Genomic DNA, 15106 nt, shown 5'->3' with positions numbered 1-15106 from the left:
TTCCTAAGGGTAGTACATTGCACTTATCTCCACTGAATTTCATCTTGTTGATTTCAGACCAATTCATAGAATCATAGGACTGGAAGGGACCTTGAGAGATCTAGTCCAGTCCCCTGCACTCATAGCAGGACTATTATCTAGACCATCCCAGACAGGTGTTTGCCCTACCTGCTCTTAAAAATCTCTAATGATAGAGATTCCACAACCTACCTAGGCAGTTTATTCCAGTGCTTAACTACCCTGACAGGTAGGATGTTTTTCCTAATGTCCAAGCTAAACCACCCTTGCTGCAATTTAAGCCCATTGCTTGTCCTAGCCTGAGAGGTTAAGGAGAACAATTTTTCTCCCTCCTCCTTGTAACAACTTCTTTATGTACTTGAAAACCGTTATCATTGTGCATTTGTGCATTGTATTTGTGATTGTTCCTTCCTAAGTGGAGTACTTCGCATTTGTCCTTATTGAAATTGAATCCTATTTACTTCAGACCGTTTTTCCAGTTTGTCCCGATCATTTTGAATTTTAATCATATCCTCCAAAGCATTTGCAACCTAAGTTCCCTCTAAGCTGCCGGCCACACAGCAGGTTATCAAGGGCCGCACAGGCACACAGCCAGAAGGGCCTGTACTGGAGAAATACCTCTCTCCCCACTGCAGCCCTGGGCAACCTGCTCCCCAAACCCCTCATCCCCGGCCCCACCTCAGAGCCTTCCACCCCTCCACTCCCACCCCCCAGAGCCCTCATCCTCCGCACCCCAACCCTCTGCCCCAGCCTTGAGCCTCTTCCCAAACTCCAAACCCTTTGGCCCCACCCCTGCCACACATCACCCCCATGTTGGTTCACATAACAAAATTCATTCCGCACATGGATGTAAAAAATTAGAGGGAACATTGCTTGCAACCCCTCCCAGCTTGGTATTGTCCACAAACTTTATAAGTGTACTCTCTATGCCATTATCTAAATCATTGATGAAGATATTGAACAGAACTGGACCCAGAACTGCGGAACCCCATTGATGTGCCCTTCCAGCTTGACTGTGAACCACTGATAAGTACTCTCTCTGGCAATGGGTTTCCAACCAGTTATGCACCCATCTTATAGTAGCTCCATATAGGTTGTATTGCCTTAGTTTGTTTATGAGAATGTCATGCAAGACAGTATCAAGCATTACTAAAGTCAAAATATACCATTCCTGCCACTTCCTTCCTATCCACAAGGTTTGTTACCTTGTCAAAGAAAGCTATTAGGTTGGTTTGACACCATTTGTTCTTGACAAATCCATGCTGATTGTTACTTAGCACCTTATTATCTTAGAATCATAGAATATCAGTGTTGGAAGGGACCTCAGGAGGTCATCTAGTCCATCCCTCTGCTCAAAACAGGACCAATCCCCAACTAAATCAGAAATCTTCCCTTTTCCAGTCCTCTGGAATCTCTCCGATCTTTCGTGACTTTTCAGAGATAATCACTAATGATTCAGATATCTCCTCAATCAGCTCCTTGAGTATTCTGGGGTGTATTTCATTAGGCCCTGAAGACAGCTAACTTGTCTAAGTAATTTTTAACTTTTTTCATTATTTTATCTCATTTTCACTGGCATTCACTACTAATCCAATTGCTACTAATCTTTTTGATGAAAACTGAAACAAAAATAACGAGGAGTCCTTGTGGCACCTTAGAGACTAACACATTTATTAGGGCATAAGCTTTCATGGGCTAAAACCCACTTCATCAGATGTATGAATTGGAAAATACAGTAGGCAGGTATAAATACAACTCCCATCTTTTCATGTGCTGTATATTTATACCTGCCTACTGTATTTTCTACTTCATGCCTCTGATGAAGTGGATCTTAGCCCATGAAAGCTTATGCCCAAATAAATGTGTTAGTCTCTAAGGTGTTGCAAGGACTCCTCATTGTTTTTGCTGATACAGACTAACATGGCTACCCCCTGAAACCTGAAACAAAAATGTTATTTAGCTCTTCTGCCATTTCCACTTTCTGTTGTTATTCATGACTGAATAGTACCAAACCCAGGACTGACTGACCCCTGTTGACCTCACTAAATATGTCCTCCCATTTAGACAGTGATCCATTGATAATTACTCTTGAGTATAATTTTTCAGCCAGTTGTGCACCAACCTTATTATAATTTCATCTAGATCACATTTCCCTGTTTTGCTTATGAGACTGTCATGTGGGACTGTGTCAAAAGTTTTACTAAAATCTAGATATATCACGCCTACTGCTTCCTCCCAGCCACAAGGCCAGTCATGATTGGGAAGTGCTCAGATGCTATAGTAAGAAGGGCCATGTAAGTACTTAAGATAAATAGACATTAAGGTCAATGAACCTTTTGCCATTTATTTCATGGAGCCAGAATTTCACCCAAAATAATTCCCCATCGTTCTGTAAAACAAAAGATGAGCTTTCCGACTGATGCAATTGCAGCACTGATTTAAATGTTCGTTCATCATTTTACGTCCTTAGTGTTGCCAATATGTAATAATTCACTGGATGGAGTATTAATTTCATTTCAAATGAATGTGAATACACTGTAGGTATTAGTGCTCCCTTGGAGTATAAAAATTGCAATAGTTTTTAATATGTACACATTTTAACCCAAACTGTTTGAGTCAGTAAGCTATTTGAAAATGACATTGCTTAGGAAGAACTAGTACTTAAGGAAAGAGAACAGCTTTTAATTCTTTCCAAATGTTAACTCTTTACAGCTTGACTGTACAAATTAATTTAATAAATAATGGATTTAGTTTAAACCATGACAGTTTCAAAATACAGATAAGGATTATCTCCATTTTGTAAATGGAGAAGCTGAGGTACAGAGAGGATATGTGATTTACCCAAACTCACACAGAGAATCACTATGAGAGTTGGGATTAGAATGCAAGTCTCCTGACTCTGTTTTGACTTTATAAACACTGCCTCTCTTACTTCAGAGATTTACATCTTATGTTGTTCAGTCAAATGGATGAGGAAAAGAATCTGATTATTCTCCAACGTTTTTCGTACTGCTTTTCACCGTGGAAGGGTATACGATATAGTGTCACAATAATTACACTGTCATGGTTGAGTTTTTAAAGTATTACTATGTTAAAAGAAAAAAAAATTCAGTAAGACGTCCAGCCAATCTATTTTGATACAAAACTCCCTTCCTAGTACATGTATAGCACTTAGCCTATAGTAATTAATTATTTGAAGTTTACAAATGGAGACATGAAATTCAAAATACCTAGTAAATCCTGGACATTATTCTGCTTGATGACAAGTCAAACTGTTACCTATAAGGCCTTGTCATCAGTAGGGGAGAAAAAGTTTTAACATGTATTAACTAATGTGTTGAAATACAATGTAAAAATATTAGGATTTCCCTAGGGAACCTGCTAACATTTGTTAAAACTGCAACTGCCTTGTCTACACTAGCATTTTGACATATGTTAAAAGTATGAATTTTTTCCTAGTGCTAGACATGTCCTAAAAGCTAGAGCCTATAGTACAAAACCTCAAGGAAACTGGGAATTTGGCTAGTTTTGTAGTTGTGTTAGCTTATTACATCGGTAAACATCCAGTATGTATATATAGAATTATTCTAAAATGATAGTAAATCTCTCTCATTCTGTTGTATATCATTTTTTTTAAAGTACCACACTAACAATTCTGTACATTTGTGCTATGCTTATGCTGATTTAAAATTTTGACTGGAATATTAAAAATTATCATAGTTGAGAAATAGCATTAAATTACTTTTAAATTGAGTTTAAATAATTAAAAGAGAGTGTCTGTCCTTTTCTATCTACTAATTAAAAATTTAAAAAATACCTCAAATTATAAAGACAAAAGACCCATAATTGAGGGGAAAAAAGTTACAACTTTAAACATGTGGACTATATCTACTGGAGAAATTTTGGATCTGTATGTTTGGTAATGTTTGTTTCTCTTTCCTAGTTTGAAAAAGAAAAACAACATGACATTCGTGCCTTCTTTTCACCAAAACCATCTACTGAGAAAAAACGCAAAATTGATTCTTGGGATAAATCACTGAACTTTACTTTAGGAGATTCTAAAGTCACACCAGCAAAGGACATAGAGGAGGGCAGCAGGCATTTGGATGCCAGAGAAATAATTGATGTGGATGCAATTTGTTATGAAAATGGTTGTGAGCCTGAAGCTAAAAGACCAAGAGCTATAAGTACACCTACCCAAAGCAGCTCTAGTAAGAAAAAGAGAAAAACTTTGCCTGGAAAAACAAACTCTTTGTTTACCAAAGAAACTGATCATGAGTTTTCTAGTGACTCTCTGTCTAATTCAAGGAAAAAATCACCTTTAGCCAAAGCCTGGTGTTGTAGTCTTTGCACTTACACTAATAATTTGTTATTACCTTATTGTGAAATCTGCGAATGTCCTCGTGGCAGTGATGGTAAGTAACCCATGCTTCACATTGTAACTGAATAGGCATATTCCTATTTTCTTTTGCTTCAAAGATTATAGTGTTTTTGTTCTAGAATACATATTTACAAATTAAGACAAAATATGAAGAATAAAATCATCACATGAGATGGAATTTTTGAAATTGTCTCCTAATTTTGGTCAGGAGCTTATTTCCGAAAGTCCTGTGGTATGACATTAATTTATCAAAAATGGATACCTGATTAAAGTCAGTAGGATGTAAATTCAATGAGCAGCAGCAGAAATTGTTTCCATGGCAGCAAGCATGCCCTACAGTCAGAGCCCTGCTGCTTTCTTTCCCTTCAGAGGATTTATCATTATCAACAAGCCAGTGAAATTATAGATTTTTTTCCTATCTTTTCACAGCCAAATGATGCAGTGTAGATGCTTTACTTAGTTTAACAAGTATGTAATTGTCACAAGAGCTAACATTTAAGACATAAAAAGTTTTTAAATTTTTAAATATTTAAATTTCTCCCCTCAAAGAGTAAAATTGGAATGTCCATAGTAAGTTTGTTTTAAAATAGCCTAAAGATTGTTACAAAGTCCTAACTATCTGTCCTCATGGTATATACATTTTGGTATTACTGTCATCTAGATTGTTTGTGGAGAAAAGATGAGTAGGCATTTTTTAAAAATCTGTTTAAACACAAATAATAAGAGCTATTAGCCTTTTATATTTTCTTTTTGAAATAGCATAATCAACTAAAGGACATTTTAAACTTCATATTTCATAAGCAAAACAGAAAATTACCCTTAGGAAATTACTGATCCTGTTGTGCTTATTGCACAGTGTACATACTTTATTCATCATGATTTCTACTGTTTTGAAATTAAGTTGAATGTATAACATACTGCTTGTACCTTTTTAATACTATTAAGATGTGAGAAGATCATATTAATTTGCTCCAGGGACCTGAGTTAGTGGACTTGCTTCAGTTCTTGGATGACAAATAGCCATAAAATAAAAGCTACCACCATAGTTGGTAGCATTGTTGACAGTTTCAGTAGTGAATACTCTGTTTAACTCACTGGCTGACACACATCAGTAAGCAGTGTCTGTGTAATATCTATTCCATAGAGGACTTTTGTTTCCAATGTCATAGTCGCTAAAATTCTCTTAAGGAAAAGAATAGAAACAAATATATTTATATTGGTTCTAATTGATTTCACAGACATTAAGCTCTAGTTTCTAAAATAAAATATATTTGCTGTGGGGTGGAGAGAGAATAAGCAATTGATCTATATATTTTCCTCAGATGAATAATAAATACTGTATCAGCTGAACTTTAAAAATTGTATTGAAATGTATTAACATTAGTATTGTTCAACATTAGGAATAATATGCTGAATAATATGTAATTTTCAACATCATGCAATTTGAAATATTTTTAATATTGAAGTTTAAACTTAAAGATTACAGTTTTCAGGTGTTTCATTGTTTAAAATTATCTGTTAATATTTCAGCAAGTCTAAAATTAATTTCATTTCATTTATGGCACAGCTGTTCTTTCAGAATTAACTACTGGATTATTATAACCAAAATACATTTTAGGATACTTTGTTTCAAATATAAATTAATATTACTGTCTAATATTTATCTTATTTATTTAACTATTTTTATAGAAGCAAAGTAAAATTGATCACTTTCCTATTTCTTTAACTATAGATAAAAAGAATACAAATCAAGTGAATGATCCTCCCTCTACTCTGAGTGAAGGAGAAAATGCACCACAGGACTCTAGAAAAATCAGAGGTATAGCAGTATGCAATGCAGACGATGAGAGAAAGGACTTAGTACAAACAGCGACTGAATCATCTGATGAGATTGGGGGAGAAGTAGCTAATGCCATTGAAGATGGATCTGAAGAATGGGAGCAAAAGCCTCAAGAAGGTAAAGAAAAATAGGATTCCTAGTTGAGCCAATCTGCCATAGCAGTTATGCAAAATTGCATTAAACATAAACACTGGGATGCAGATTCATTTGGAAACCACATATCTGAAACACAAAAACGCTGACACCTGCAGAATGACCACTGGGTTTCTGTGTTTCACCATAGTACAGCCAGATGAATTGTCAGGTGGGCTGAACCCAACATTCTCATCCAACTGTGGCAGAACCACAGATATACATAGTATTGTTCACAGTTTGCTTTTGGGTTGCATGACAAGTATGCCCTGTGAGCAACTGCCAATTAGCAGGTTGTTGATCCATGGTACACTGTGTCATTTTATTGAACTTTGTGGCTGCAGATACTAGTCTATTGTACACAACATAGATACATGCTAATGTTTCATGAGAAACACGTATGGGGTAAAAATACAAAGGTCCTTTTAATTTCCCTCCTTTTTTCTTTAATTTTCTCCTGCCCATCTTTCCTATAGGTTTCTTCTACTTTGTGGCTTCGTTTGTGCACGGCAGGATGCAGTGAATTTTGCGGTGCGCATCCTAGTTGTCCGTTGGCCTGCTAGTACAGGTCATATTGAGCTGTTAGATACAGAATTTCTGTGACATGTAGAATGCCTGGTATTCATGTTCATTCTTATGGATACGATTTTTGTCACTATAAAATTATGCATGTTCTTATTCATTCTCATTCAGTTTGTTCAGCAACACCCAGAATGTGTCTAACTTTTTAAAACTTAAGTAAAAGATGCTTCCACGTATTCATGTAACTACTATAACACCTTCTTGTAAGCACACCATCACAGGGTGCTTTACTCACCACGGGTGGCATCGCTTTCTGGCGACTCTGGGGATTAGTTCTGCCTGATTCAGCGTCTCGTTTCTGGTCTTCCACCATGCAGCTTTCCTCCTATTCACTGAATCATACTATGGTTGCTTCCTGACTTGGCCCTCTGGCCAGGTCACTCTGTGATTTCCCCTTCCGCAGGGAGATTTTCCAAGTCTCCCTGCACAAGCAGCATCAGACAGTCCTCTCATCCACTGCCCTGACTGTGTCACTCCTGCAGTGAATCAGGTAGTCATCTTGTTCACTGCCCCCAGCAATGCCATTCTGTAGTGGATGGCAGGGAAGCCCAGGCCTACCCTCTACTCTGGGTTCCAGTCCCGAGCCCTATAGCAAGCAGTTAAGGTATGGATTTTCACCAACCCTATTGCTGTCTTCCCTGAACTACTTGGAGTGTACAGACTTTTATCTTGGAGTGGTTTGAATTAGGTAAGGATAGAGGTATGATGTGTTGCTGTGATACTTTAAATAAAGATTTGTAATGAAATATTATTTATATAAGAATAGTATTCAGGCACTCCAGTCAGAATTGAGTCCGTCTTGGGGTAAGTCTGATACAAACACATACAAAAATACTGTCCCTGCACCCAAGACCTTACAACCTAAGGATAAAAAATACAATATTAGAAGGATGTCTCATGCTCGAACAGACAGAACTGGTACAAAACAGAGGTAGTAGTTTGTGTATATTATACCATTAGAAACATCATTAGAGAAAAGTTTATTAGAATGATATTGCTTAAGTTGTTAGAACCTTGTCTAAGTTTTAATTCTAAGTTCCAAACTAAATATCAAATACTTTTTTGTAGCTTCCCCCAAGGACACCATTTTAGATGCGAAGCAAAGCCTAATATGTATTGAAAGAGCAATGTAAGGCTCTCATCTTATGACTTTTAGATCTAGTTAACCTTTTTCTGTGGCTGGTGTGCTCATTTTCCATTTTTGCTCCAAGTAATGAAGATTAGATTAAAAAAAACAAAAACTTTTCTTATTTTTTATAGGACATGTTGATAATTCAGATACTTTTCCAGTGTATGATGTGCTGAACTTCTGTGCAAGTAGGAATACTGATAGAATTCACCTCTATACAAAGGTAAGTATTACAATGCACTCAATCTGTACAGGTTTCATTATAGGGCAACATTTTACTTTATAATAATGAAAGGTTTACAACGCATGTATTTATATATTAATTTTCTTGTTTCATCCCAAAGCTTTCTTTTTTATTAACTGAGATGTACAAAAATTAGGCAATTTATCTTCTAGTTCTTTTCCACCAAGGAATTAATAATAGTTCACTAGACAAGATAACTTTTCTCCTAGCTTACAAACAAATTGTTTTCTCAATAGATATATTTTAGAAGGCTGATAAATTGGGTTATCTATTGAGGTACAAATGTTAGTGGTTTATGAGGTTTCTTTGCTGTAAAATAGGAGTTTCATAACATTTAGTTATTAGTGTGGTAGACTTTTTCCTCTCCTGGTTGTAAAAATCTTGCCTTTCCAATTATTGCTAAAATGAGTTGAAGAAAGAGATAATCATTGTCATCTTGTGAAGGTGCTCTTACAGGGCCTTATCCAAAATTAAAATCAAAGGGAGTCTCTCTGTTGACATATATAGGCTCTGAGTCAGGCTCTTGAAAATGGTGCTTTAATCTAGAAGACAATAGAGTGCAACATAACAACAGATGTTTTCTGTTAAAGTACTATCAGATAACTTTTGATTCCTTGCTCATGTCCATTCCATGTCAGATGTGCATATGCCATGTGCACTGTTGTCAGAGTGTTTTCTCCCAGCAGTATCCGTAGGGCCAGCTCTATTGCCCTTTGGAGGCCTGCACATATGCGCCAATATAAGGGGCTCTGTTGGCTCTGCACCCTATCAGTTCCTTCTTAGCACCCATGACGGTTGCTGGAACGCTCTTTCTCTTGCTTCAGCAAGCCTTCTCCCAGTGTTTTTCTGAACTCTCGTTGTATATAGTTGATCGTTTTTAGTAGCTTAAGTCATTTTTTTAGAGTTAGTTGTTAGTCCCCTTAAGGGACTTTGTTCCCGGGACGGGGCCTGCCCCGATCCCCGAGTTTCAAGCCTTGTGCAGCTTGCATAAAGCCTATGCTTGTGAGTGATCATCACTCCAGGTGTTTAAAGTGCTTGGGGGAAACTCATGTAAAAGATAAATGTCAGATCTGAGGGGTTTCAGACCCCGCACGCAAATGACAGGGACATCAGACTGAAAGCCCTCCTTATGGAAAGCTGGACTGAGATCGGCCTCCAAGCCAGGCAGATCGGACTTGGCATCGAGCACCTCCTCCTCCGAGTGCAGTGCTCCACCAGCACCAGGTCCCTTCCGGTACCACTCAACCTCTCCAGTACAGGCAAAGTGGCACAGAGAGAGGCACTCCCCTATGCCTCAAGAAGACCAGAGAAGCCTTGGGGGCGAGATGTGACCCATGTCAGGCCACTCGCTATCCCCTCAAAGGCATATGGCTGGGGAACTTACAGATCCCCGCCGAGGGATCCCCCAAGTATGCTGGGTGTCAGCAGAGGCATGTAGCACATGTGGGCACTGTCCACGCCCAAAGCCTTTCAGGCTGCCAAAGACATAATGGCCCTTTGAATCCCGCCCAGGCCTAGGGATCGCCAGCCTGTGGCAGGGGAGCCACCTAAGGCCGTTGTCTCAAGAGGGAAACCCGAGTTTGGGCCCTGTCAGTGGTCCCCAGCCCATCACCAGTCTCTGTCTCTGACCAGGTCTTGGGCATCGAGGTGCCCGTCCCCAGCTTGCCGGCCCCGGTCTCCATCACCTAGATGCTGGTTGTCTCAGCCTATGCGCTGATCACCAAATCCCAGGCATTGGTCACCAGATACCCAACATCGTTCTCCGGCACTGCGACACCAGTCCCTGGAGGCCAAGTGTCGGTCTACTGAACTGCAGCACCACTCATGTGAGTCCTGGCACCAGTTGCCAGAACCCCGGCACCGGTCATCGGAATATCTGCATTGATCTCCAAGTACTCGGAGCCATTCCCTAGTACCGAGGCCTCTCTCTCCGGACCCCCATCAGAGTTAACTAAAGGTCGTGACAGCACTGCCTTGGTCATCCTATGAAGCATCTTCATTGGGCTCCAAAGAGGAATCAGCATCGCCTCTGAAGAGGCACCACCACCACAGATGTCGGTGCCATCCATCCATGGTCCCATAGGCCCTGGGTCAATGGCCAGTCTACTGGCAGTACTGGAATCCATGGGGGATCCCAGTGGCACTGGGTCACTCTTTGCACTCCCTTTCAGTAGTGACCTCTGAGAGGAGCACTGCGGCCCCGCCTCAGCCCATGGCAAAACTGGCTTTGGACTCAGACCATGGCACCGAGATCCCCATGGTACTCCCAATTGAAGGGGCCCCAGGACAGATCAAGGACCCAGCCCCTCCGGTGGCTTCCTGCTCATCTTCCCCAGATGAGGCACTCGTGGGGACTGCTAACCCTATATCCCCCAGTGATATCAAACACCACCAGGAGCTTCTTAAGAAAATCATCTCCAATCTGGGCCTGGAGGTGGAGGAGTTCAAACAACCTGCAGACCCCATTTTTGATATTTTGACAGCTGCGGCTGCAGCCAAGGTGGCTTTCCCCATGCACCAGGAGGTATTCAGGGTGATAAAGGCACTCTGGCAGAGCCCCGCTTCTCTGCCCTCAACTTCCAAGAGGGCAGAGAAGGAGTATTACGTGCCCACAAAGGGCTATGATTATATGTACTCCTACCCATCTCCCGGTTCCCTGGTGGTTGCTGCTGCCAATGAGCGGGATAGGCAGGGCCCAGGCCAGTGCTACCCCAAAAAACTAGGAGGCAGAACTATGTGATGGGTTCCTCCCAGGGTGCCACCTGGAACTGCAGTACCACTGAGACCTCTGACACAACAACCTGGGCTCTCTCTCTCACTGTACTGCTGTGACAAGCTGCAGATCTGCTCTCGGTTCTTCACTCCCCAGACAAGAAGACTCCTGGAAACACCTGAGGAACAAAAACTGAATGGGGAGCTTCTAGGTGGCACCCCAGGGGGAACCTGTCACAAATGCTTGGACCTGTTCAGTAGAAAAGTTTATTCTACTGCGAGCCCCCAGTTGCTTATTGTAAACCAACAAGTGCTACTAGGGCGATACAACTTCGGCATTTAGGACTCCATGATGCACTTCAAAGAGTCACTGCCCCAAGAAGTGTGGCAGGAGTTTGGGGCCATTGTTGAAGAGGGAAAGACCATGGCGAGGACCTCCCTCCAGACTGACCTGTTGGCAGTCGCCATGAGGAGGGGCTCAGGGCTGCTATCAGGGCTGTCACAAGAGGTCCAGCAATTAGTGCGGGACTTTCCGTTCAAAGGGTCCTCGTTGTTCTCGGACCAAATGGACACGAAGCTGCATGGAGTTAAAGACTCCAGAGCCACACTAGATCCCTGGGCCTTTATACATCAGCAGCCTCGTGCAGGCATTTTAGGCCTCAGCAGCCCCTTTGCTTCTCAGGTCCATCCAGGCACGAGACCATCTAGCGCAAAGGGAGAGGTTACAGGTGCCGCCAGAGCCTACCAGCCTCCTCCTCCCGGCAGAGTACTAGCAATGCGCCAGGCAGGCCTACTCAGGCCTTTTGAAGGCACACACAGGGACGGACTTCCAGTCTCCCTTCTGGATCTGGAAACCCCCCCACCCTTTATTTTTCTATCACCTTTCCTCCTACCTCCCTGTTTGGGCAGCAATTACATCAGAATGCTGGGTGCTCAGCACCATCACCATGGGGTATATCCTCCTGTTTATTTCCATCCCTCCACCACACACCCCTTCCCTGTCCCTCTTTAGGGACCCTTCTCATCCAGGAGATACAGGCCCTCTTCTGCCTGGCGCTCCAGGACTGGGGGTGCATGGGGGACTGAGGGTCACGGGGAGGGGGGGGTGCGCCCTGGGCTGCATTGGGGGGGAGGGGCCGCGGGCTAGCCCTCCCCCAACGGGTCGTTCACCCATCGCCAATGGTAAAGGCCCATTCGACAAGGGCACAGGTGTCTTCTGCAGGCTTCCTGGCACAGGTGCTGATTCAGGACATTTGCAGAGCTGCAATGTGGTCCTCGGTCCACATGTTCGCGGTCCATTATGCCATCACCCAGCAAGGCAGGGATGATGCCAGTTTTGGCAGAGCTGTGTTACAATCCACTCACCTGTAAACTCCTAGCCCACCTCTGAGGGCACTGCTTGTGAGTCACCTGACATGGAATGGACATGAGCAAGCACTTGAAGAAGAAAAAAACAGTTACTAACCCTCCGTAACTGTTGTTCTTCGTGATGTGTTGCTCATGTCCATTCCATGACCTGCCCTCCTTCCCCATGGCCAGAGTTGACAGCAAGAAGGAACTGAGAGGGTGCAGGGCCGGCGGCGCTCCTTATACTGGTGCATAAGCGTGGGCCTCCAGTGGGCAATAGAGCCGGCCATACAGATACTGCTGGGAGAAAAGTCTCCAGCAACGGTGCATGCAGCGTGTGCACCCCTGACGTGGACTGGACACGAGCAATACATCTCGAAGAACAACAGTTACAGAAGTTTAGTAACCGTTTTATATGCTAGCAGAATGCTTGGAGAATTGTTTTACCAAAAACTTCAACTATGATCAGGAACCACCACCACCACAATCCAGCACCAAACTTTTCCAGGGTGAAAAATGAAAGTCCCTAGTTGGACTTGAAATTGTATTTACTTATGTGACTAAGCCATCTTCCTTGGTGAAAATTAGAAAAAAAATATTTTCTATTTGATTTTTCAATCATTTTGGGAATATATATATAATTAAAATTACATGTTTATGTATGACTGTGGTTTGGTTTGTAAATGGTTTACAATAACTTACCAGTCTTTCAGTTAAATAAAATACTAAAAGCTCCTGTCCACCAGTAAGTGTTGGATCAAAGTTGTAGTCAAGGGTATTCTTTAAAATGTTCAAAAAGATAATTAAAATGTTTGTATTGGCAGAACATTCATAGATTCCAGAACCAGAGGGGACCATTGTGATCATCTAATCTGACCACTTATATAACACAGGCTTCCCCAAAATAATTCCTGCATAAAATCATATATTTTAGAAAAACATCCAATATTGATTTAAAAATTGAAGTGTTGGAGAATCCACCATTGACCTTTGGTAAACATTCTGAATGTCAGTAAAAATTATGACAGTGCGTCATTTCAACCTGCAAACATAATATTGTTTTCTCCCAAGTTTCAGAAAACTAAGCAACTGGTGCCATATATGTAATGTCAGATCACCTTTTGAACAAAACAAATTAAGAAACCTCCCATTGGTATCCAAAGATTTTGGGAGTCCAAAAAAAAAAATTAGTAAACTTATTTTCAATTGTCATTTGGGGCATTGCTGTCACTGTTTCATTCCAACTCTCTGCTGGTTTTCGGAAGGAGACATCTTCAGTTTAATGGACCTTTTCTTACAAACCTATCAATCTTCAAACCAGCTGTTGTGTTTCAGAAGCAACTGAAATGTGGAACACCTGGGTTCTGGTGCAAGTCTCAACATGAATGAAAGTTTTCTACTCTGTGAATTAAATAAACCATTTGTTTAAATGAACTGGGAAAACAAATTCCTTCATATAACCCACATGGCTCTGCAGCAGCATTTGAACCAAAAACCTTTACATCCTCACCACAGAGATCTACTGCTATAGCTGTAGAAATTAGTGTTATCCTCTATATGGAGCCGCTACTAAAAACAACACATACTTGGCCCATGGGTCATTCATATTCAAGATCTGGGTTCTAGTGCCAATGCTGCCTGAAGAGACCTTGTGCAAGTGAAGCTCTCAGTTGCTTTATTTGTAAAATGAGGATAATATTTGCCTCCCTCCTAGAGTGAATGGTATGAGGCCATACTCAGTTTGAAATACACAGAATATAAACAACAATCGGTACAAGAGGTAAGATTAGAGCTCAGAGTCTGATGGTCTTCTGGTTCCCAGATTAGTGGGTCTTCTCCTCAGCCAAAAGTGCATCTGGAGAGTGTCTCTATCTTGTGTACTGTGACATACTTTAGAGGTCTGCCTTTATTTTTCCCCAACAGAGCTCTTTTTCTGTCATGAACAAGGCTTTGGCCTGCATGGACTTTACGTGGCAGCTCACTTGTTGACAATCATCTGAGAAAGAACTTCCTCAGAGCACAGAGGAGGCACTGAGCATGCTTGAACACGCTTCACCACAGCATGTTCTGTCACTGATTTAAAGTGGCAGAGAGTCATTTTCTCCACTCAAGTAAAAATTCTACAGTTGTCCCCTGTGCTATGCAGTACAGTTGAGTTAATAACTCTCTGTTATTTAATTTAGTGAAGTTTGTGCTTCAGATCTGTTCAAAGATGATATATTATATGTAGGTGAAGATGATGCTTAGAGGTAAAATTGTAGTCCTCTTTAGTTGCAGTATAATACTATGAATCAAATTTCCTGAATTGGTAGTCTTACTGTGCTTTTACATCCACCGTGCAAATACCTTATGAATTTCTTCTAATATTAGGAAATTAGATTGTTTGGGTAGCCATTGAAAAAAATTGGTACTTTTTCTACATTGTATTACATTACAATTGTAAACAAAATTAAAAGACTTGGATTCCTTCAGGATTTAGTGGGTTTAACTAAATTGTCTGTATTGTGTCTCCAGGATGGAAAATCGCTGAACTGTAATTTTATTCCATTGGATATAAAATTGGATAATTGGGAGGATTTACCAGAGAATTTTCAGCAAAAACAAAATCGTTCATTGGTAAGAACAATCTTTCAAATTTTGCTATGAAAATAATGTAATGTTTAATTTGGACTTCTTTAATTTTTATAAATGGAGACTATTTTGTTACCCTGCCTTAAGTTT

The 15106-nt window shown here is 40.9% G+C and overlaps 1 protein-coding gene across 1 annotated transcript in view; it reads left to right on the top strand.

The window, feature by feature from the left end:
• ZRANB3 (zinc finger RANBP2-type containing 3) overlaps window positions 1-15106 on the top strand; it is a 124499-nt gene that overhangs the window by 87519 nt on the left and 21874 nt on the right. Inside the window, exons 13-16 of the mRNA XM_044978477.1 lie at window positions 3962-4433; window positions 6132-6356; window positions 8214-8305; window positions 14900-15001. Coding sequence (XP_044834412.1) covers window positions 3962-4433; window positions 6132-6356; window positions 8214-8305; window positions 14900-15001 — 891 coding nt within the window. The remainder of the gene's footprint in view (window positions 1-3961; window positions 4434-6131; window positions 6357-8213; window positions 8306-14899; window positions 15002-15106) is intronic.

Source organism: Mauremys mutica, chromosome 10 (assembly GCF_020497125.1).
Source record: "Mauremys mutica isolate MM-2020 ecotype Southern chromosome 10, ASM2049712v1, whole genome shotgun sequence".
Classification (NCBI taxonomy): Eukaryota; Metazoa; Chordata; order Testudines; family Geoemydidae; genus Mauremys; species Mauremys mutica.
The sequence above is the reverse complement of the archived record's forward strand: the minus strand, read 5'-3'. Positions and strand labels throughout refer to the sequence as shown.